Raw genomic sequence first — 22,137 nt, 5'->3', positions numbered from 1 at the left:
TCATTCACACTTCCATGTCAGACACCTTTCTGTCAGACTGTCCCTCTGTTGCTATCTGTCACACAGCAACAAAATGTAATGGGATATTAGGCAGAGGTTCAATCTCTACTACCATATTGTCAACATCTGCCTCTGATGTTGTGGGCCAACATAATAACATAGAAAGCATTACTTTCAGAGCAACTTTCTTATTGAGACTTGAATACTTTCAAGGTAGAGAAAAAAAAAAAAAAAAAAAGAGGGGGGGAGAAAAAAAATGGAAACAAAGCACGTGTCAGTCTTTTCATCTCAGTTTCATAAAAAGTAGGGTTTGTAAATCCAGGTAGTTGGTATCAAATTCAATTAACTTCAAGAAAAATGAACACTCTTTCTAGTTATTAAAATTGAGTTTCTATGCACAGTCTAAGAGCCCTTATATTTGATAGAAATACCATGCATCTACTTTTGAATAAGCTTCAGAAAAAGAATGTGGTATAAAAAGAAAACCTTGCACAAACAAAATAAATATTTATGAGTCTCTCAGAATTTATATTAAGAAAAATGGTATGAATTTTATAGCAAAGACATAAAACAGAATAGTCAGAGATAGTTTGGATTACCACTCCCTCAAAAAAACCTTTATTCTGCTATGCATCATTGACCTTTGTCAGTTGCATATAGTGTCATTGGTTTTACTAACTATATAGCATAGAGAATACCAGCACAGCCTGCTGAGAGTAGAATACCAAAATATGTTAGGAGTTGCTGTAGTCACATGAAAAGTATCCACACTGCTGTTAAGAATGTTACAGACATTGCTGTAGAGTGACTGAAGTGGACAAATCTTATTTTAAATGAGTTTTGCTGTAGCTTGAAAATAATGACTGTTCAATGTTAGAATACTCAGATTATTATTATTATTATTTTAAAAGTTTTAACAGTATTCCTCCCATGTTAAAAAATAAATAAATAAATCAAAAACCCCAGAAAACAACAGAAAACAAACCCAAAAAACACCATCATCTGGTAATTAAATGATGGTAGTATTCTCAAAGGTACACAATTCTTCTAAATGTAGGATTTCTGCCAAGACTGTCTTGGGCGTCTTAGATAGCTTTGTAGATGCTGTTTGCCAAGCTGATGTGATTATTCTCTCACTGTTTCATTAATTTGATGTGTGAGAAATAAATATTTGCTGTGCAATTAACCGGAGATTATTATGGTCTAATGGAACTCCTTCATACAAACAGATGTTCACCTTTTAGATGCATAGAAAGTACATCAGCACTTGATAAATAGAATGAAGCTGTGGGGAAAATATTGTGAAAGGCATTTAATTGGTGAACAAAACTGATGCTCGTGTAATAGTTTTGGATTCACTTAATTGTAGTGAACAACAACAAACAACAAAAAAACAGTTACCATATGTGCAAATATGATATTTTCCAAAGCCATGGAAATTGTTACTAAAGGTACAATAAACAAATGTTTTTTTTGTTTGTTTGTTTTTTTTAACAAAAATACTTGCTCCTTTTCTCGGTCGCACATATGTATCTTATACATACAATATTTTATACTAGTAGATACATTTCTTTATATTTCATAAAACAGGATGTGAAAAAAGACACTAAAAATTATCAGGTGAAAATTAACTAGGAATCATAGTCTATCTCTTAAATTCTGCACGTATTCTGTATTCATGCTTGCTAACACCACTCGTTCAAGACTTCCTATGGAACAATCTCTGTAGAATAATTGAACATTGCTTGAGGAACCAACCAAGGAGAAAAAACATGCAATTCAAGAAAAAATAAAGATAGAATACAGGTAGAATAGATTTTTTTTTTTTCAATAGCATGGAACTTTTACAACATAAATATAAATACGTAAATTTAAATCCAAGCCTGTATCCGTATAGATATGAAGAATAAAATGAGTCAAAAAGAAAATGTGTTCCCAGTTCAAAAAGGGTGCAATATGGTTTTTTAATATCTTATTTCTGAAACTTATTTAAATATTCCTTTTTTTAAATTGTTACTGTTGTTTTGATTTTTTTTTTTAAACACCAGCCAATATTATAGGAAGTTCCTTGAGAGTCTGTAGATGCAAGAACAGATTTTCCTTAAGACAGAAAAGTAAATTCAAATTGCAGCCAAAAACAAGATACAAAAGATAAAAAGCCTCATGATTCTTGAGAATCACTTTAATTGCTTTTGTATGGAGATTCACTTGTTAGTTCTGTGAGATAATTTAAAATACCAAGTTATATTAAAATACTGAAGTATGTAATGAATAGGCTCTGAACTTTGATCTTAAGGTTCCAGTTGATACACATACTTTAATATCAATTTTGTTATCAGTGTTCTTCAATATTTCTATGAAATTAAATTGAAAGTAAATAAATGCATTAGAGAAACATTCGGGCTTTAAAGGTCATCATTCAAAAGACAAACCTCACAAAACTTTAAGATAGCACATTGTAAACTAGAGAAAGGAAAAGTGTATAATTCCATTCTCACTGCTCAAAAAGTAAACTCGTTTTTCATTAATTCTGCAGTGACTATCTTGTGTCCAGAAGGATTAACTAGATCAAGAAATGCATGTGTGTTAATTTAGTTAGATCTATAGCATGCAGAAAGTTTAAGCAAAAGCTTCTGCTTTGTAAACATTGTAGGAGTCTAGAAAGGTGGCAAGTATCTATTTTTTATACAATGCACATCTAATAAGTGATAGATTAGGTTTGTTCTGTAATGTGTCTAATGAATAAATGGCAAATATGAATTCTGAGATGAAAGCATGAAAATAGAGAAAGAAAATAGATGAATAATAGACCAGTAAGGGGAAAAAATACTCACTGAACGTTCTCACAACATTAGGGCCACAAAGAAACTCAGAGGGCTGGAGCACCTCTCCTATGCAAAGGTTGAGGGAATTGGGTCTATTTAGCTTGGGGAAGAGAAGATTCTGGGGAATTAGCAGCCATCTGGTATTTGAGGGGAGCTTATAAGAAGGAGAGAAACAGACAGGAACAATGGGGGAATGGTTTTAAACTTAAAAAAAGGGATATTTAGGTGAGATGTTTGGAAGAAATTTTTAATCAGAGGGTGGTGAGATGCTGGCACAGCTGCCTAGGGAAGCTGTGGTGCCCCATCCCTGGAGGTGATCAAGGCCATGTTTGATGGGGCTCTGGGCAGCTGAGCTGGTGGGGGGCGGCCGTATTCATGGCAGGGGATTGGAAATAGGTAAACTTTAAGGTCCCTTCCAAGCTAAGTCTTTCTATGATTCTATGAATAGAGAAGATGTTCAGCACAATAGCCTGCTTATCACATGCCTTTTCTTGTAAATTCTCATATTACCAGCCATGAGAGATTCTTCCAGAAATCTCTCCTTAAACAATAGCAGAGAACACAATTAAATGACAGACTTTTATCCAAAGGTATTTATGGGCATATTATGCTATTTCCCAAATACTTCCAATGGGTAATTTCATAGTACAGGGAAGGAAATCTAAACAGAAAATTAGTCCTGGATCTCAACATCAGAGGTGTCACAAATTACAAGGCAACTCATAATGGTTGCTGTACTTCTTCTACTTAAAAATACTGGTAGTATTCGAGCAAGACTTATGTTTCAACTCCAAGTACTCATAACTCTTTTTTCCTTGGCACTTTTTTGGTGTTGCTCTGGGTGTCTGCACACTCTGGTATTTTCTGTGACACACATGAACTGAGTGTGAGCATTCAGAGCTTCTCAGTGAGCAGCTCCCAAGGAGCATTTCCTTTCCTGGCATTAAGCTTCTCTGATCTCTACCCTGAGCTGAGATTATCTACAGCATCACAACTAGGTCTAGAGATGTCAGAAGCACTAAGGAGAAAGACTGCTGGTAGCTGCTCTTGAGAAGTGACAGAGGAGCAACTTCTTCCATCAAAAATGATATTGCAGTAAGGGATCTTCAATAGCCAGCAGCAGGCAGCAGTATTTCTACCAGGGTTTTTTGGCTCTTTGTGAGAGTGGCACATTTGGTTTTGATCACGCATCTGAAAAAAGTCAGAAAGAGCAGTAGGCCTGAACACAGCGAAAGTTTCAGCAGTGAGCAAGAAAACTTGATTCAGTCTTCTCTATAAAGACTCACAAACTTGGCTTAACCTCTACATTAAGCCAACGTGATAACATCTTATTGTAGCTTCTCCAGAATCAGAATCTCACTTAGAGACAATTGGCAGAGCATACAGTATTCTCACAGCAACTGTTATAAATGATGCAGTGTAAGTACAAGGATGTGGAGAGCTTAGAGGGAACCTGTGCCTGAAACACTTCTTTCTGCCAAGGGTAAACTTGTGCAAGAATTTGCTATGGCTGTTGCCACAAAATGTTACAGTTTATTACCAGAATGTCTTCACTGATAAAAAGTCTTTTAGATAAAGTTCAGACAATATATTGATGTTAGGAAATATAACACAGTTCCCTTTGTAACAATATTCTGCCACACAAGACAATGCAAGATTTTGTGACAGAGCCTGTTATGATGAAGTAGCCACAAAACCAATACTTCATCTTAAGGAAAGATAAATCTTTGGTGTCTTTTTAAGTAAACCTATCCTGCCAACTCTAAAAACAGATAGTCTATTTAGAGGTTCAAAGGAATACTTACTCATTTAGGGCCACATGGAGGCCATGTGGTTTCCTTGGTTAGAAAGGTGTTTCTTTTGAGGATTTCAGGGACATGTCTGTTTACTTTCTGTTTAAAGTTGTTACCATGGGGATCTATGTACCTCTCATATCTCAACTGCTACTAGTAATAAAACAATAGCTGGGGGCGGACTGTTAACTGAATAAGGTTATAACAGACAGTACTAGAAAACATTGGGGTTGTTGCAGTGATGATCTGTATGGGAACTATTGTTCACGGCCTGAATCTCTGATTGACCACCCGAGGCAAGCAATGAGTCAGCCACAGGAGCACAGGTGAAGGCAATTCATCTGTGCTACCAGAAGGAGTGGAGCCTGGCTCCACCTCTCCTAGACCCAATTAAGTGCTGATTGCCACCAAGGAAGGATCTCTTTCTGGAGATTGCTCCTTGTGGAGTTTTACTGTGAGCTTACAACATCTGTGAGTATTTCCATTTATTTTGATTATTTTTCCACTGAGATAATCTTACTAAGCCTAACCTGTGTATACCTATTGATTGTACGCTCACTGATTGTACATGATCCAAAGAAATACTGCAATGAAAAAGTAGTAAAACGTAATTGTTTATAATTAATGACAATAGCATTACTCTAAGATAAGTAATGGACAGTGGATATTGGGTTGAACTGAAATCATGGCTAGTGAAAATTTTGTCAAAAGATAGCATTTTGGAAATATTTACCACCTGCTGACCTGCTTTAGAAAATCATCCTCAGAAAATTTTCCTTGGTCAGCCTGACATCAATACCTTGCACTGAGAAGAAGATTCTCTTAACATGAATCAAATCTTAACCATTTAACCTCATCTTTCTAGCTCTCAGAGTTAAATTTCACATATCTATAATGAAAAACATAACTGCATACTTAACAATATTTGAAAAGTTAAACACTTTTCCAGTTTCATCACAGAAGAGAAAATGGAAAGATTAAAAAGCTTAAAACATTGTTTTCCCTTAATACACTGTACAGACTTTTGACACAGAGGTGAAATTGAACTTGTTACATTCTTCAGTAGTTGATTCTAGCAATTTCAAAATGATCTGTCAGTTCTCCATCATCCATAATACATTTTACACTTGCCTCATTTCTCCCTCTCTCTCTTTCCTTCTTTTTCTCTTCTTTTCTCTTCAAACACTTTTGGGACCATACGCATTACAATTTAAGTGTAGTGTTAACAGTTTTAAACTTCCTGGTCTTATATTTGCTAACTTAACAGTTTCCTCCCATCCCACAAAATAAATAAATAAAATCTATAATTTCCAATTCACATGGAAGGTAGACTAGATGATAGTAACAGGTCTGCTAGAATACAGACTTAGCTTGGTTTCCCTCAACTACATATACAACTTTGTTCCAGCAGAGGCTACCCATGAGCTTTGGACACCATTAAAATGAAAACTTCAAAAGATGAGAAAAGATTTTTCTCTTACAATTTTACAAATGTTTCAAACAGGAAACAAGCATCCCATGCAAAGCACAAAATGAAATTGAAACCTGAAAAAGGGAAGAGGGGAGGGAAAAATAAATGAAAGCATTATCTACTTTCATCTTTCTTAGTTTAACCACTCACCCCTTGCATGATAAATTATTGACGATGAATTTATCAGCCACCTTTCATTACTAAATATTGTTACAGAAAATTTGAATAATTCCCAATTTTCCTTTTCAATATCAGGATTTATAATCATCAGAAGTATCTTTGCCTCAGTTTCTGAAGCACAAAGATGTTGATGCTACCAGCAATTATCTGTTGATGGAAAACATATGTGTGCTCATCACAGACAGAAGAGAGATCCTGCAAGAGAGATAAATACAATCAGCACATCACATTTTCCATTCATCGTTACCCTTCAAGACTCTGGTGTGCCTGCCTCAAAGGCTGTATCAAATATGACTCTGAAACAGTTTCCCTTCTATATACCAAAAAAAGATCATGTGATAGAGAATTGAGCTTTCTGCATTCTGGTGCTCTGAAACATTACATGATGGAGAAAAGTGGAAAGGTTTCCTTTTTGCTTAGTATTGTGCTTAAAACTAGTAGATAACCAATAAATGCTCTTCAGAATGGTTAGTAATGCTGTGAATTTTATGGAGAGAAGAAACATTTGTATTTTTATTGATTCAAATAGTTTTAGGCTTGCCAGAGTGGGCAGTTGTGCATGAGGCTTCTTCCATTACACATTCATAACGAAACTCCAGTCCCTCTTTCCATCTGAAGATGCTCTAGCAACTGGCTGTTGCTAGATGCATGGGTCGCAGTAACTTCCATTTTGCTGATTGTGTTTGTGAATGAAAGTTGCAGTGGGTGCTTCTGCTGAACTCAGCCACATTGGACTAGATTGCTCCCAGATTGCCTGGGCCCTTAAAGGGATTATTTTACGCAGAAAGAGTCTTAGATTAGAAAGCTAGTGAAGTGTTTGAAAAGAATTAGCCAAGCCAGGACTTTTGCATTTCTACTGCCGTTTATTACCTGAATAAACTCAGAAGGGTTTTGAAAAACTCTCCTTTTGGGTCTTGTTTTTAAGTTTTGTCCCTATTGCACTGTGGTAGACTGGGAAAATTAAGCCTAAATACTTTTTAACTCACTGAGGATTAACTCGCATGAAAACTGTTTATTTCAAACAGGAAATTTAAGAGAGTGAAAAGGAATTGTGCTAAAGAAAGGTAAACTTTCACCACAATCAAAACAGATTAAAACGATTTTATAAAAGGTAATATTTTATGCAATGCAAGAAGTCTTGTGTTTTCAGAAGTGGTTTAAATGTAATGTTAAATGTTTATACTGGCCAGCAAAAATGTTTCCTCGCAGATCTCAGGGTATCACTTCCAACAAATCATCTGTTCTTAGTATTTACGTTTTACGTTTTCTCACTTCCCTTTTAATGTTAAAAGAAAAAAAAAAAAAAAACCACCTCAGTAGACAAACACTAAAAAGCATTATGTTTAGATATTTTTCACGTCTTTTCTTCTAACCTTAAAAAAATAAGGAAGCAAAGTAAAAAGAGTGAGTTTTATCTCTCCAATCACTGCTGGTAAAGCATTTTCACTGTTTATTTCACAGTATAACACATAAAATGTTTTCTGTTTAATATAAGACCCAACTATTTTAAAGTTTTATCTCACGTGTAAGAATCTGAATTACCTTCTGTTTGATTGTTTGTTTCCCAGATTGCTACTGGCTTCTCCACAGGGATAGAAGACAGTAATTTAGTTGCTTTATTATTAACACCTGTGGTTTTTCCTGAGCATATGCTGTGTTCATAAGAAAGCCATATTAATTTTCAGGTCCTTACTTTCAAGAGGGTACTGTATGTTAGATGACGGTGGAAGATTGCCGGCACTGGAAAATCTTCATAGTATTTATTAAGGGAAAAAGATAAAGTCTGACTGTGGTAGCACAAACTTTCATGAATCACACTGCTAATATAATCCAATTATGAGTTAACTTTATTCTCCAACATTAAAGCTTTTTTTTTTCTCCTCGATTTTTAATCTTCCTCAAAGGAATTAACAGAAAGTTATTGTTATAAGCTCCAGCTTCTGGATATACGTACAGATATCTGAAGTTTTACGCTGAAGTTTTACTGTGCCCCCAGGACACTCATTTATGTAATTATTTTAAATACTCACTTTTCACTTTTAAGAGTGGAATCTGGAACTCTAGCTTGTCAAAAAACTAGTCAGTTTTCTTCTTCATTTCCTCATGATATCTGGAAAGAGGGAAACAAGCAGACAAAAAAAAAAAAAGAAAACAATTATGTGAATTACAAGGAGTCAAGAAGCCCCAAGGGGGAGGAAAAGGGAAAAAAAAAAGTGGATATATATTCAACTGTTGAAATTACATTTTTGGATCTTCATAAAATAGTGTATAATTAACGACAATACAGCTTACTAGTTTACAGATAAGTCAAAATAAAGTATCCAAATGTTATTAATTTTACAATTTTTTGTTGCTGATTACAGTACTGTTGTAAGGAATTGAAGCCTTCAGTCTCTTACAGTAAACAAGCCTCATCAGATAGTTTCATTTGTGCAAGTGTCAAAAACAAAACAAACAAACAAAAAAACCAACCAAACATGCTCACAAGAAGCATCCTGTCTGGGAGCGGTAGGCTCTGTACCACTTATCTAAAGACGTTGAATATATGTGAGTCAGTGGTTTTACACTTATCTTTAGGAAGTTTTCTTCTTTCTTCTCTGTTTATTCCCTGTTTAATATTTCCTTACTCTTCCTTTCCTCGAGTTTTCTATTCCTATGCGTGAAATATAGTTTCTGTAGAGATAGAAGTTCATTGCTTGATGTGTCAGTAAAATATATATTACAGTAAAGAAAGTAAATGGGATTTTAAAGGCATCAGCATCATGCTCTCCAGGTTGAAGAGATCGTCTTGTTCAACACTAGTCCAGCATCACTGATATAAGTACCAGAGCAACTAGTTGTTCTTCAAGGTACAATTATATTTCAGACTTACATCCTCCCCCACAGGTTTGTGAAGTTTACAGCTTATAAACCAAGATCTGTGTAAAAATCTGTGGCTTCATCACTGAACTGATTTCTCAGTGGGAATAGGAAAATCACAAAGGTTTTTTCTTTGCAGTAGCTGCCTTTAGATAGCTGTGATTTTAAAGTTGCAATATTGATCTATACAGGATAAAATTGTTCAGTGTTCAATGGAGAAGCGAGAAAAGGAAATGTGGAGAGAGAGGTGAACATGAAGAGCCAAGAGATGTTTTAACTCTATAATAGCTTGATTTATACTGCACACTGTGTTGCTTTCTGAAATGCAGAATTCTACCTTGCTACGATGAGGAAGATTTGCAGCTTTCCATTTCTTATGCAAGCTCTGTACAGTATCAGGAAAAAAAATATTTTATTATAGCATTTTTTTTTAATTGGTTGAGACCTGGTCATGCGCATTAAGACTCTGAACATGTGTGAAGGAGTGGTATGAAGTTATAGCTAAATCTCAAAAGTACATACGTGATTAGAGAAACTATGGATTTTTCACATTTGGGTATATCCAGGACCAGAACACTGAGCTTCTGTATTGACTTTGGCAAAAGTATTTTGATATATTAGGTAAAGTTGCATGAAGCCTGCCAGAATGCAATGTTACTATCCTGCTTGGGTTGTTTGTTAAGCGTTTAACTCATATTTGGATCTCTCCATGCAAAATTCAAGAAAAGAAATCCCAGGAAGAATAAGTCTTATATACTGTAGACTCCCCTCAGCAGATCAAAAGAAATATCCTATAGACTTGAATGGATAATCTAGCCATGCCTCCTTTGCTTATACTGTCAGGTCAAACAGTCTCAAGATTTTTCCACTCATACATTAAGAATATAGAACCCTCCAGAATTTGAAAGAACATTTCATTGCGAAGTTAAAACCATCTCTGTATATGGACACACCCAGGAGAACAGGAAAGTACTAGCAGGTTCCACATTCCTATACATGGAAAGTCTCAAATTCCTGATCTCCAACTATTCAGATTAATCCAAAAGTTTAATATAGCTATCTTCCCCTGATGACCTGTGTTATAAAAGTCTTTAGCTTTTTATTTATTAGAAACATATTATATTATAGTCTGAGATTAGCTGACTTCATACACAACTGGCTCTAAATTCAACTTGCAAGCTGCAGATCCACTACTGATATACACTGTTGTCAATTTCATCCATACATTCTTATTAAGAGGAACTGTGCAGAAAATTTTGTCGCCAAGTCCAACCAAAAAGATTAATAACTTTTTCAACACATAGTGGTTAATAAAGAGATATGTGAAAATATTCTGAAAGGAAAATATAGTTGCATTTTTCTTTTTTGGCTATAAGAATTAGGAACAGTTAAATAATTAACCTAAGCTAGTAGTTTTGGTCAAATGAGCCTAAATACTCTTTCCATATTTCTCTCCTAATTGTGACTGTGGAGTGCCATTAAAGTATTTGCTTTTAGTGTGAATTTCATTTTTGCTCCTGTTTTATTCTGGTAACTACTAGAAGGGATCCTGCATTGTCTTTAACTTTCTAATAGGCTAAACAATGCTTTTCTATGCAGAAACCCAGCAGGAGTTTACGTATCTTCCACTATTTGGGCAAACTGCAGATTTTCTCTCAGGCTTTCAGGAGTCATTGGACTTAAAGTAGCCTCTGCCTGTTTCTTTGTGCTTGTCCTCTCCTATCTTGTACAACTGATCAGAAAACACAGAGAAATCCTGAAGTCATATGCACTATTCTCATGTTGATCTGGATACAGGTCTGTCCCATCTTATCTGGAGGTCCGCCATCTCCCCAGAGGATCTGCTCTGCTACACTTACCATTAGGAAGTTTTCTATAATGTTTGTAGATGAAGTTTATGCTGAATAAGACTAAATGATAAACTGTAAACTAAATGCAAGTTACCCTATTTGTTTAAGGCATGCTAAGGAGATGCTTGCTTTAAGCAGCTGTATATTGTACAGTAGCTACTTTGGAGTAATAGTTGAATTACAAGGCATAAGTTTTTCTTTCCAAACAGCTATATTCATCTGCATTTTTATAGACATTCATAAAATGCTTGATTGCTTTTCAAAGATAAATACTTCCAAATAGGGATTGGTGAAAAGCCATTACTCTTTGAAATTGTTTACTTCTGCCCACATGTTGTTATCTATTTTCATTGCTTCAGTAGAAATTGGCACAAAATTTATTTTCTCATCTCTTTGTGATGCCATTATAAATTTTTAAAACAGATTGCGTATTTGTTTTCCATTTAGAATATGCCACTCCTCCATACTACAACCATAGAGCCATGACACAGACATGCAGTTACACTCTTAATTCTCCCATTTAACATAGTGAAAATGACACTGCTGACAGAGAAGCTACAGCCTACTAGATAAATCCATTCATATTTTTCTAGTCCTGTAGGACAATAATCAATCAGCTGGAATCTAGGCCTTTTAAAAATGTATTGTCTCTATTATAGTCCTAAAACTAATCATCATTTCTGCAGATAATTAAAAAGATATTTTTAGATAAATTTATATGTTCCCTGACATTATAGCTCAAACTGGCAATAAGAAAAAACACAGGACTGACAGCAGTCTAACTGTGATTGTTCTTATTTGTTGTTATATCTCCGATATTTTAATAGAGCTGATTCTTATTTTTATCTCCATGAGGTGGTCTTGGAGAAGGTCTACACTTCAATCCTCCAGTTTATATTAAAGTTGTACACTACTTTCTAGAGGAGGAGGTTATAGAAGGTCATTGTCCATTTATTAACTTGTTTTAAGTTTCAGATCTTAAAATTCTTCCCAGACAGCTACTTACTGTTCAGGAAATATATAAAATATTTAAAGATTCATCTCTTTGCAGTGCTAGAGAGTAAATTCTTGTAAATTTTTTTTACAAAGACATTTTAATAGTTCCTATTGTATGTCATGAAGTAAAATTTTTAGATTTGATCTTATTTAAGTTCTTCATTATTTCAAATCTTTCACCATGTTTTCTTGATGTTTCACTCACATAAATACTATGCAGTAAGTACAAAAGTCTTCTCATTTGTCTTCATGAAAGTGCTTATGCCACATACACATCACTCCTACCCTCTCTTTTTGAACATCTTTACCAAATAGCAATAGACTTAAGCATATGCTTATCATTAAGTATCAGCACTGTGGAGGAGTCGTCCTATATCTGTAAATAAGTCAGAAGAGCAGAAGGGAAGGAACTTGATTTTAATGCTTCATAAAATGGTTTTAAGAAATCTTAAGTATCATCTTGAGAAAAAAAAAAAAAGAAAATTGAAAAAAAAAAAAGGAGGTAGCTTTATGCTGAATGCGAAGTTCAGAATAGAAATGAAGACACAGTCTTTCATAGTGAGTGAGAATGATTAGTCATTGCAGCAGTTAACCACTGAATTTGCAGATGCTCTTCTTCTCGAAGCTGTAAAGTCAAAACTGGATATTTCCATGGAAGTTATCCTTAATCAAATCCAGGCATTCAGATCAGTAGGCAGGAGAGAGGGATGAAACCAAGATTTAATAAAACCCAGGGGTAATGGTGCAGGATAAAATTTAATGTGAGCTGCAAGGAAGTTAGCTGATCTCATGGTCTTAAGTGAATTGCAAAGGTATATGTTAGGACAGAAACCACATCGCCGCCTTTTACACTGTAAGGGTTTTGGCAGCTAATGTTCATGTATGCTGGACTGCATGGTGATTAGTAGACATTCATAGCATCACTTCAGCAAAGAGAAATTTTATTATGAAATATTTTTGCAGTACGTTATTTTTCTAGCTACAAAGATAGATCAAGGTCATATTCATGTATCTGGTGCTGGTGGCATAAACAGGGCTTTAAGAGCATCACAGGGAGGTGTCTATTGAAAACTTTGCTGTATTACATCATCACTGCCATTAACAATATATATATGTTTTGTTAAGGTGGGCAGCTTTGAGTAAACTCACCACACGTAACCAATTCTCCTCCTCTGAGCTGTCTGAAGTAAAATCTCAGAATGGAAAAACAGTCACAATAGAGTTAAGTTTGAAACTACAATATTAGAAGTTGATCTGTTGCAATGTCCAGGATGTGCAATGGCAGAAAGGGAAATAAGTGAGTAAAACCACAAGAACCTCCCCCTAGAAACAAGGTTAAAAACATGTTTTTTGGAGAACTTTAATTTTCAGCTAGGTGTTTGCAGCTGTGCTATTAGGAGTCTCATCTGAGATTTTAAAACCAGTCAATTAGCAATCCCAAAAAAAGAGATGAGGATTGGCATATTGTTTATGATATCTTATCTTGTTAACACTGCAGGTAAGTAGATCTTTTGCTGTTGTTTTGTTAACTTTCTAAAAAGAAAAAAGAAAAGAAAAACAAACCCTACCAAAAGCTTTTATTCCAGAATTCTTCAAAACTAAAGTAATCAAGAAAGGTAATACTAATATTTAATCAGGGATGAAAGTGCCAAAAATAAAATTTGTATCAAATTTTTGTATGATATGATGAAAATGCATGAGATGTTAATGATTAAGCTAAGAATGGTTTTCACTGGGTTTTCGAATATTGCTATGAGTGTGATGCAGGAAATTTTTTAAGATATTTGCTTTATACTTAAATGAAGAAAGTACTCAGAAAGGTCCTGTACTCCTATGGGTTAATTACATTTTAAAATGGGTTTCATGTCAGATCTCAGAAAATCAAATCCCTTTAAAGTACAACACATGTTCTTTTTGAACATATATTTCTTACATGTCTTATAATGATAAAAATTCTAGTAAATATAATATATAAAACAAATGTATTCAACTATTTTAAAACATTATTTTTTTCTGATTTAAAAACATTTGTTGTGTTTTGTAATTACTTTCCATTTTTTTATACTCAGTATAAAAATTCATATATATATATATATATATTTGCATATGACAAATTGTTTCATTTCAAAGCAGTTCCATAAATATAACATAATTTATAATGGAAATCTGATTTCACCTTCTCAGAATGAAAATGACTCAGTTCACAGAATTTTAACATATTTCTCTGAACATGCGAAATATTTTTACATTAGATGATATTTTTACATTAGATGAGAAAATAAATTGTTTTATCTGTTTAAATCTTTATTATGGCATTAAAATCAAGCTTTTCTTTAACTTATTTCTGTTAACTGACTACAAAGGGAGAATAGGGTTAAGTGTTGGAGTTTCAACGTGATTATTTAACGTTTAAATAACTGACTTTGAAGCAGACTTGTTATCTACTAGTTAAAATTTTGAATAATTTAGGCTGAGATTCAAATGGAGAAAAGGTTTAGTCACGTAAGTTGCTAGAAATTGTGAGGTGTCACTGCTAGCTGATCTGATATGGGTATCAAGTGGGTATCTGATATGGGTATTCTGTTACTTACAAAAATTTCCCAGTGTTCATCCTTATGGATCCAGAGGATTATCAGATGGCTGGAGCACCTTTCTCTTGCAGAAAGGCTGAGTGAGGTGGGCTTGTTTAGTCTGGAGAAGTCTCCAGGAAAACCTCATTGTGGCCTTTCAAGACATGAAGAGAGCTTATAACAAAGATGATTTTTTACCAGGGGCCTCTTGTGACAGGTCAAGGGGAAACAATTTTACTCTGAAAGAAGGTAGTCCTAATTGAAGAAACATTTTGTGATAAGGGTGATGAACAAGCACTGGATGCTCAGAGAAACTGTGCATGTCCTATACCTGGAAGCATGCAAAGTCAGGCTGGATGGGGTCCTGGGCAGCCTGATCTGGAGGGTGGCAGCCCTGCCCACAGCACATGGATGGAACTAGATATCTTCCAACCCTCTGGCAGAGGGAGTAATTAAATGTATTATCAGCTTAACCTTCAGAATTCTTTCCATTTAATACCTGTTCATTGCAATCTAACTTTAACTAATAAGTGTTTTTTTGTTGTTGTTGGATTGTTCTTTTTTTTTTTTTTTTTGTACTTTACCTGCTCATGGCACAGTAATAGATGTGCTCAGGCATACTTCCAGTCCTTTACCTCATTGTTGTCTGCACAACAGATATATACAAGAAATCATTCTCAAAATATCCATTATTCTATGGATAGAATCTTCCATAAAGAAGATCTTCCAGAATCTTCCTCATCCTTCTGCTTTAGTTCTATATGGTTATTTTATTTGCACACAGTACTCATATAAAATTTTATAAAGAATTTAAAAAAATAAAATTGAAAACCAGCAAAGGACCTAGATATGATGTTAAGAATTAATGAAGCTGAAAAATTATGGAAATTCAAGACTTGTATTGACATGGCATAGAAACAAAACTTTTGGCATTGTACAGAAAATATGAGAAGTGGTGCATGTGGGTAAACTTGAATATTCTTCTATTTTTTTTAATACAAGAATACAGTATATTGCTGCAAAACTTTTTACTGCTGTATTCATTTCATTTTTTATTTGTACTTCATTTAGCTATAATTTCATTTCCTTGTTTGCAATTATTCCTGCACAAAACAAGTTGCAATCAAATATTTAAATAACAATGTATTGGACTAAGAAGAATATTACTAGAACATTAACCTTCCTTAATAAATGTGATAATTAATTATTAATTACAGCTAGCAGTGGGCCAGAACTCTTGGTTTTGCAATACCCCGAAGATGCCAGTGTGCTTCTTAACTCCACTGTGTGGATGTTCTGTGTCTTTGAATACCCCAAGGAGGAGAATGAGGAGCCAGTTGTGTACTGGAGGAAGGGCCCCAGCTGTGACAACCAGCAGAGTCTTCGGTCAAGTTCAGGAGCAGGAAGGCCACGCGTACACATTACCAAGGACATATTCAGGGGATTCTCTATCTTAAAACTGAGCAATGTTGACAAGAATGACAGCAACTCATATTTCTGTGATGTGATACTAACCCAGAAAACCCATGGCAAATGTGGAAACGGAACCAAGCTGACAGTGCACGGTAAGAGGTATCTGATAGTCAAAGCAATTGTATTAATGGATGCAAAGTGAGTTAAATATTCCATCAGTTTTACTGATTTCTATTCTACCACTCAGTGCTGTGAGAAGAAGGATGGGGAAAAAGCAATCTACAGTCATGATCTGAGAATCTGACTGTGAGCAATAAAACATTGATTCAATAATCAATACATATTATATACATAAAACATTTTGTGTATTATAGTATTTGGGTTAATCTTCTGTATTAGTATATACATTATATATTTAGAACACGAAATATTTTTTTTCTCAGTATTATCCACAAACATTTACTGAGACTTTGCTCCATACAAAAATAAAAATCCGTGACATTCACTTTTCATCGTTTTCCTCAGTCCTTGTGTGCCAGCATTATTGTTTTGAAGTATGCAATCTGTTCTTTAACCTCCAGGTTCTGAAAAATTAATAGTAAATTAAGAAATGTGGGTGATTTTATGAAGTGTGTGTGAGAGTAGGGATATGCAGGAGCACGAGATTCTCTCCACATAATTGTAAAATTATTTTCAGCACTTCATAACTCTTCTCCTAGCCTCAATTTATATAAACAATTTTTGTAATCCTGAAGGGGACAATTACCTCAGTGACTGAGGTAAATAATTCTGGAGGAGGCAAGTTTTTTGCTTGTAGACTTGCAGGCTTATCTGATTAGTGCTTGCTAAAGGCTACAAAGCATCTCTCTGTTACTAGATTTCACTTTATATATAATAATTTCCCAATGCAGTTCTTCTGAATCCCTAAAGAAAAACAGCTGTCAATGATTCCTTCTGATTTTATATACCATACCATATGTTTAATTTATTTATTAAAAAAACCCAAAACATATTTTTTATCATAACTTAAGTATGTGCAATATAATAAAGATGTTTTTGGATCTATCACCTGTGAAATTTGTTTACTATTCATTTTACAATTAGCTCAGAGCAGTTTAAAAAATTCATCACTGAAGTAGAAAGAAGACAATAGTTCCTTCATGAGAAGTATAACCTTTCAGTCCAGAAAAAAAGAGAAATAAAATGTGATAAAGACAACTGTGCTGACTAGTCAATCTTCACTAATCCTTCAGATTAAATCATATCAGAAAAGCAACTACTTCCTAATTTTTCAAATACTTAATTTTCTTCCTCTTCATTTCAGATTTCACGTGCAAAAACTGTGTAAGATCAGAACCCACCTGGTGGTGTTGGTTCCTTCTTCTCGGATACACTCTCTTTGTCACCACAGTTATCATAGCTTTTGGTGTAAGTAACAACTTCAGAAATAAATACTACAGACCTAAAGATGGGTGGCATCTTTTAATGGAAAGACACTATGAGTAAATGAAAGAAAGATGGTCATGCAGCTATGGCAAAGTAAAAAGTCTGTCTCTTTTCTGTTAACCAAAGATTTAGAGGTAGAATCTCCTGTATTTGGATATTTGAGGATATGACCATAAAAGAAAGCTCTGGCAGTGGAGATACTTAGAAAAGTAAAAGCTACCATTTTCAAAGCTTGCTGAAGAAGCTATTCTTGATGCTGCTGAATGTTACCAAGTTTTTATTTTCACCTGGAAATGAAAGATAATTTAGAAAAAAATAATTTCTTAAATGATTTGCAGTTCAAAACACATCCTGCTTCCTCCATACTTTTGGGCTCCAGCTCCTAATTTCATGTGCTCCACCAGGCATACATTAATGTCTGGTTATTTTACACGTGTTTCAGCCACCAAACAGTTATGCCAGGGCTTTATGCCTTCTCCCACCCACCAGTTGGGATGGGTCCCACCTGACGTTTCCTTAGCCAGCTTTGACAACTAGAAAATACTTTCCAAGAGAAGAAAATATTTTTTGATACAAAATTGTCTAAGCCCAGAGTGATTTCTTATACTTCCCACGATACTTCAGAAATCTTTTCTCTTTCCTAGTTGTGGATCTCTTCCCTATCTCATATCATTTTAATCAACCTCTTCTTATGGATCCAAAAACTAAAAAGATAGGTTTCAAATAATAGTTCCATTTTGGTCATATTTAGGAATACACTTTATGTGAAGGAAACCATTTGGAAGGAAATGAAGCTGAGCTGTGCCAAAACATGATGCAAATTAGAATCTCAGTCTCTGAAGGCATGGACAGTACTAAAATGGGCTCTACTTATTATTACAAGGTCCTTAATTGCAAACATATAAGATAGTAACTTAAGAGACCTAAAAAGTTCCTTGTTCATCACCAGTAACCTCTCCCATCAAAAACCAATATTTTAGAGTTCCTTAGAAGTTAAGAGATGCAGGCTAAATTGGACCAAGAGGCAATAGGTAACTAATTTAACAGGTTCTCAGCTTGTACAGTTAAAAGGGCCATTTAAGTGTTACTGAAACTAGAGTTATAGCAACAGCTCCCTCTCTGCTGATTTCGTTATTAAAAGATTCAGCACCATTGACAAGTTACAAGACCTACAGACACTTATGGTATCTGATTGCCCTTCTGGGTCAAGTAAAGTACGGGATTTGTTTTCCTTAGAAACAAGTTGTTAAGTGTTGTTACTTCAAAGCCACATCAAAATCAGAAATGTTCACACAATTCAGGCAGTAAACAAACAAAATTTGCTAAGATACAATAGCAGTAAAGTCTGTCAAAATGCACTTCTGCATCTGAATATGCAAAAACAGCCAAATAAATCTTTCCTAAAATGAGTCACTGTGAGTACAATCAGTAGTAGCAAAATATACCAGGTCTGGCAGGGATGACTTTCACTGAAAAAACTCAATGAAGAATTGAGTTTATACAGTGCTATGTTTTGGATTTGTGGTTAAAGGTATTGATAGCATACCAATATACTGAACAGCATTTGCATGGCATCATCAAGTTATTTTCCATTTCTCAGTCTGCTTCCTTAAATTGGTGGCTGAGGATGATCAAGTGGCTGGGAGTGAATACAACCAGGATGACTGGCCACAGCTGACCAAAGGGGATGTTACACCACATAACATTGTGTTCATCAAGAGAATCAGGGGTAGAGGAAGAACAAAGGGTTTTTGTTGGCTAAAAAGATGACCATTGCTCTCTGACTGGCTTTGCATTGGTCAGCTGGAGGGAGGTGGTGAGTGATTTCCCTTGCTTCATTTAGGACTTTTTGGTTGTTTATTTTCTTCCTCATTCCTTCACCTAACAATGCCCTTGCATTGACCCGGGAGATTTCTCATTTTTGTTCTTCTTGTCCTTTCCCATCCTGCTGGGGAGGGGGAGGGGAGTGAGCAGCTTCATGAGTGTTTGGCTGCTGGCCAGGGTCAAGGCAGCACAGCAGCTAAAGAGAAAGACACTGACATTTTTGAAGTCAGGGAGTCTATAACTTCTTACAGGTCATTTCTTCACTAAATGACAAATGTGCCATACCATGAAAATGTGTATAGTGTCAAAATCAGAGTGTGAAATAATGAAAGAGGTACTAGATCACTCAAAAGTCCCTTGGCTTTTTGACACTTCTAGGCCACTACTTAAATTTGGTGTGTCAGGGTTGGCTGAGCACTTCAGGTACCTTCTGGAAGGAGCTGCTATCTCAGGAAGAAGTCACACTTGTCTTTTCTTAGCTTAAATTTCTCTTGTATTTCTCCTCACTTTTGTCAAACTCTCTTTCTGTGCTTCAAAATCAAGACTAGGGCATAACAATGTGCTATTCCCATGTAACATGCATGAAAATTGTACATATTTTATGTGGAAGCCATTAGAGCTGTCAGTTATGGATTCTCCCCAAAAGAAGATATCTATCCCATCAACTCTCCAGAATGATCACTTAAGCCACATAGGAATACAGGACGAATTTAAAAAAAAAACACAAACCTCTTTCACCCTAACCAAGTTGTTTGTTTAAATAAAATAAAAGCTTTTACGCACCTTAAAAGATAGTACCATGCATTGAAGAAATATTAAATGAAATCACTGATATAAAGTCAGACTCACATTCTACTTCTTGAATACAGTGAGAATTACCCTTATGCCACTACCTGTAAAAATCACAGAACTGTAGGGGTTGGAAGGGACCTCCAGAGATCATCAAGTCCAACCCCCCTGCCAAAGCAGGTTCCCTACAGCAGGTCGCACAGGTAGGCATCCAGGCAGGTCTTGAACATCTCCAGAGAAGGAGACTCCACCACCTCCCTGGGCAGCCTGTTCCAGTGCTCCGTCACCTCACTGTAAAGAAGTTCTTGCGCACATTTGTGCGGAACTTCCTATGCTGCAGTTTCTGGCCGTTTCCCCTTGTCCTGTCTCCACTCACCACTGAAAACAGTCTGGCCTCGCCATTCTGCCCCCCACACCTTAGATATTTATAGACCTGGATCAGGTCCCCTCTCAGTCTCCTTTTCTCAAGGCTGAACAGACCCAGTTCACTCAGCCTTTCCTCATAGGGGAGATGCTCCAGGCCCTTCACCATCTTTGTGGCCCTCCGCTGGACTCTTTCCAAGAGATCCCTGTCTTTTTTGTACTGGGGAGCCCAGAACTGGACGCAGTACTCCAGATGAGGTCTTACCAGGGCAGAGTAGAGGGGGAGGATTACCTCCCTCGACCTGCTGGACACACTCTTTTTAATGCACCCGAGTAAGCCATTGGCCTTTTTGGCCACAAGGGCACACTGCTGGCTCATGGCCAACCTGTCATCCACCAGGACACCCAGGTCCCTCTCTGCAGAGCTCCCCTCCAGCAGGTTCTTCAGTGTTTTATTGAGACTGTGATATGCAACCTTACGAACAATTCAGAATAAATACTCATCACTATCTTAGTGACGTAAGGAATATATTCTCTGAAAAATGAGGTATCTAGTGGAAAAAAAAAAAATTAATAGCTTAACAATATATTTTTTGGAATATTGCAACAGATTCATCACTGCTGTAAAAAGTGGAAGAACGATACAAGAAATACAGATAGCAGCACTACCCTGCCAAGTGAATGGATTTATGAGAAGCCACCCAAACCTGTTAATAATGGGTCTAACCAAGAATATGAAGATATGTCACTAATAAGAACTTTCAGTCACATTGAGAGGAAAGTGATATGAAAAACAAGCCTCACAGTTGTAACTGTAATGCTATGAGCACGTGAATGATGTGTACTCCTTCAGGATACAGAAGAAACATACACACAAGTCATTCTGTGAACTTGGAATCTTCTTTGTTCAAGATGTTTTCATCTATTCATGTATTTACTTCAAAACTAATGAAATCAATTCTCTATGCAGCTACAAATGCAATGATATTTAGAGTGCACAGCTACCACAAAAACAGTGATAGAGCTGTTAATATATTAATATTTCAATGCCAAGAAAGCTGATCATGTATGCTGATATATTTCTTTTTCCATTTCAAACTCAAGGACATGTAGAATTTTGTTTTTATCTGAGTTAAGACAGCTTCTTTGCTTCATCAAAGCAACAGCAAATTCTGTACTACAGTACCTGTCTGTTGCTGAGATAAATTTTAAAAAAAGATTTTGTCATAGAGGAGTTTCTCCTGATGTACTGCCTGACCTTATTTCCAGCTCCTTATCCTGCCCTCATATTTATACATCCCTGCAACTACTTCTACTTTTGGCTGTGTAGCCAGCTATGCTACTGGTATAATGCACATTTGTACATGCCTCTCTCAAAAGAATGAAAATACTGAATATGTTTTTAATAGTTACAATTTCTGAAGAAAACATAATAATTACTGATGAAGAGCTTGACTTTGTTGTTCTCCTTCTGGCATATCTAACACAGTGTAAGCTATTTGGATTAAAAATATCTTTAAAAGTTGTTTTAAAGTACTTAGGATGCTTTTAGAGTCCATGTAAACAGCAACAATAGAATTAAACTTCATAGAAAGAGCTTACCATAATTTGCATGATAATTAAGTGCTCAGAGAAAGTTGTGCCTTGGAATAGTTATGTACATGTGACTTGAGAGAAGTTAATACTTTAACAAACTCTATTTGAGTAACTGAATTTTTCTTTTTTCCACAAATGATTAAATATTACAAGCTAAGTACT

General features: G+C 35.4%; 2 protein-coding genes across 3 annotated transcripts in view; one reads left to right on the top strand and one right to left on the bottom strand.

Moving 5' to 3' along the window:
• The first annotated feature begins 230 nt into the window (after positions 1 to 230).
• On the top strand, positions 231 to 22,132 carry LOC125685528 (uncharacterized). 2 transcript variants are annotated; one of them, XM_048928620.1, is made up of 5 exons: positions 231 to 5,089; positions 6,345 to 6,530; positions 15,762 to 16,109; positions 17,282 to 17,385; positions 20,990 to 22,132. In XM_048928620.1, the coding sequence occupies exons 2-5, from the start codon at positions 6,434 to 6,436 to the stop codon at positions 21,167 to 21,169; spliced, it is 729 nt and encodes a 242-aa protein (XP_048784577.1). In that variant the 5' UTR covers positions 231 to 5,089; positions 6,345 to 6,433; the 3' UTR covers positions 21,170 to 22,132. The 2 variants fall into 2 exon arrangements, with proteins under 2 accessions (XP_048784577.1, XP_048784585.1); XM_048928628.1 differs by lacking the exons at positions 231 to 5,089; positions 6,345 to 6,530 and adding an exon at positions 13,322 to 13,472.
• The window catches only part of PNPLA4 (patatin like phospholipase domain containing 4), a 36,964-nt gene continuing 23,125 nt past the window's right edge, over positions 8,299 to 22,137 (bottom strand). Inside the window, exon 9 of the mRNA XM_048928576.1 lies at positions 8,299 to 8,379. Within this exon, the coding sequence (XP_048784533.1) occupies positions 8,371 to 8,379 (9 nt within the window). The 3' untranslated portion in view covers positions 8,299 to 8,370. The remainder of the gene's footprint in view (positions 8,380 to 22,137) is intronic.

The sequence above is a fragment of the Lagopus muta genome, chromosome 1 (genome assembly GCF_023343835.1).
Source record: "Lagopus muta isolate bLagMut1 chromosome 1, bLagMut1 primary, whole genome shotgun sequence".
Taxonomy (NCBI): Eukaryota; Metazoa; Chordata; class Aves; order Galliformes; family Phasianidae; genus Lagopus; species Lagopus muta.
Note: the sequence above shows the minus strand (reverse complement) of the source record. Positions and strands in the feature narration are given on the sequence as shown.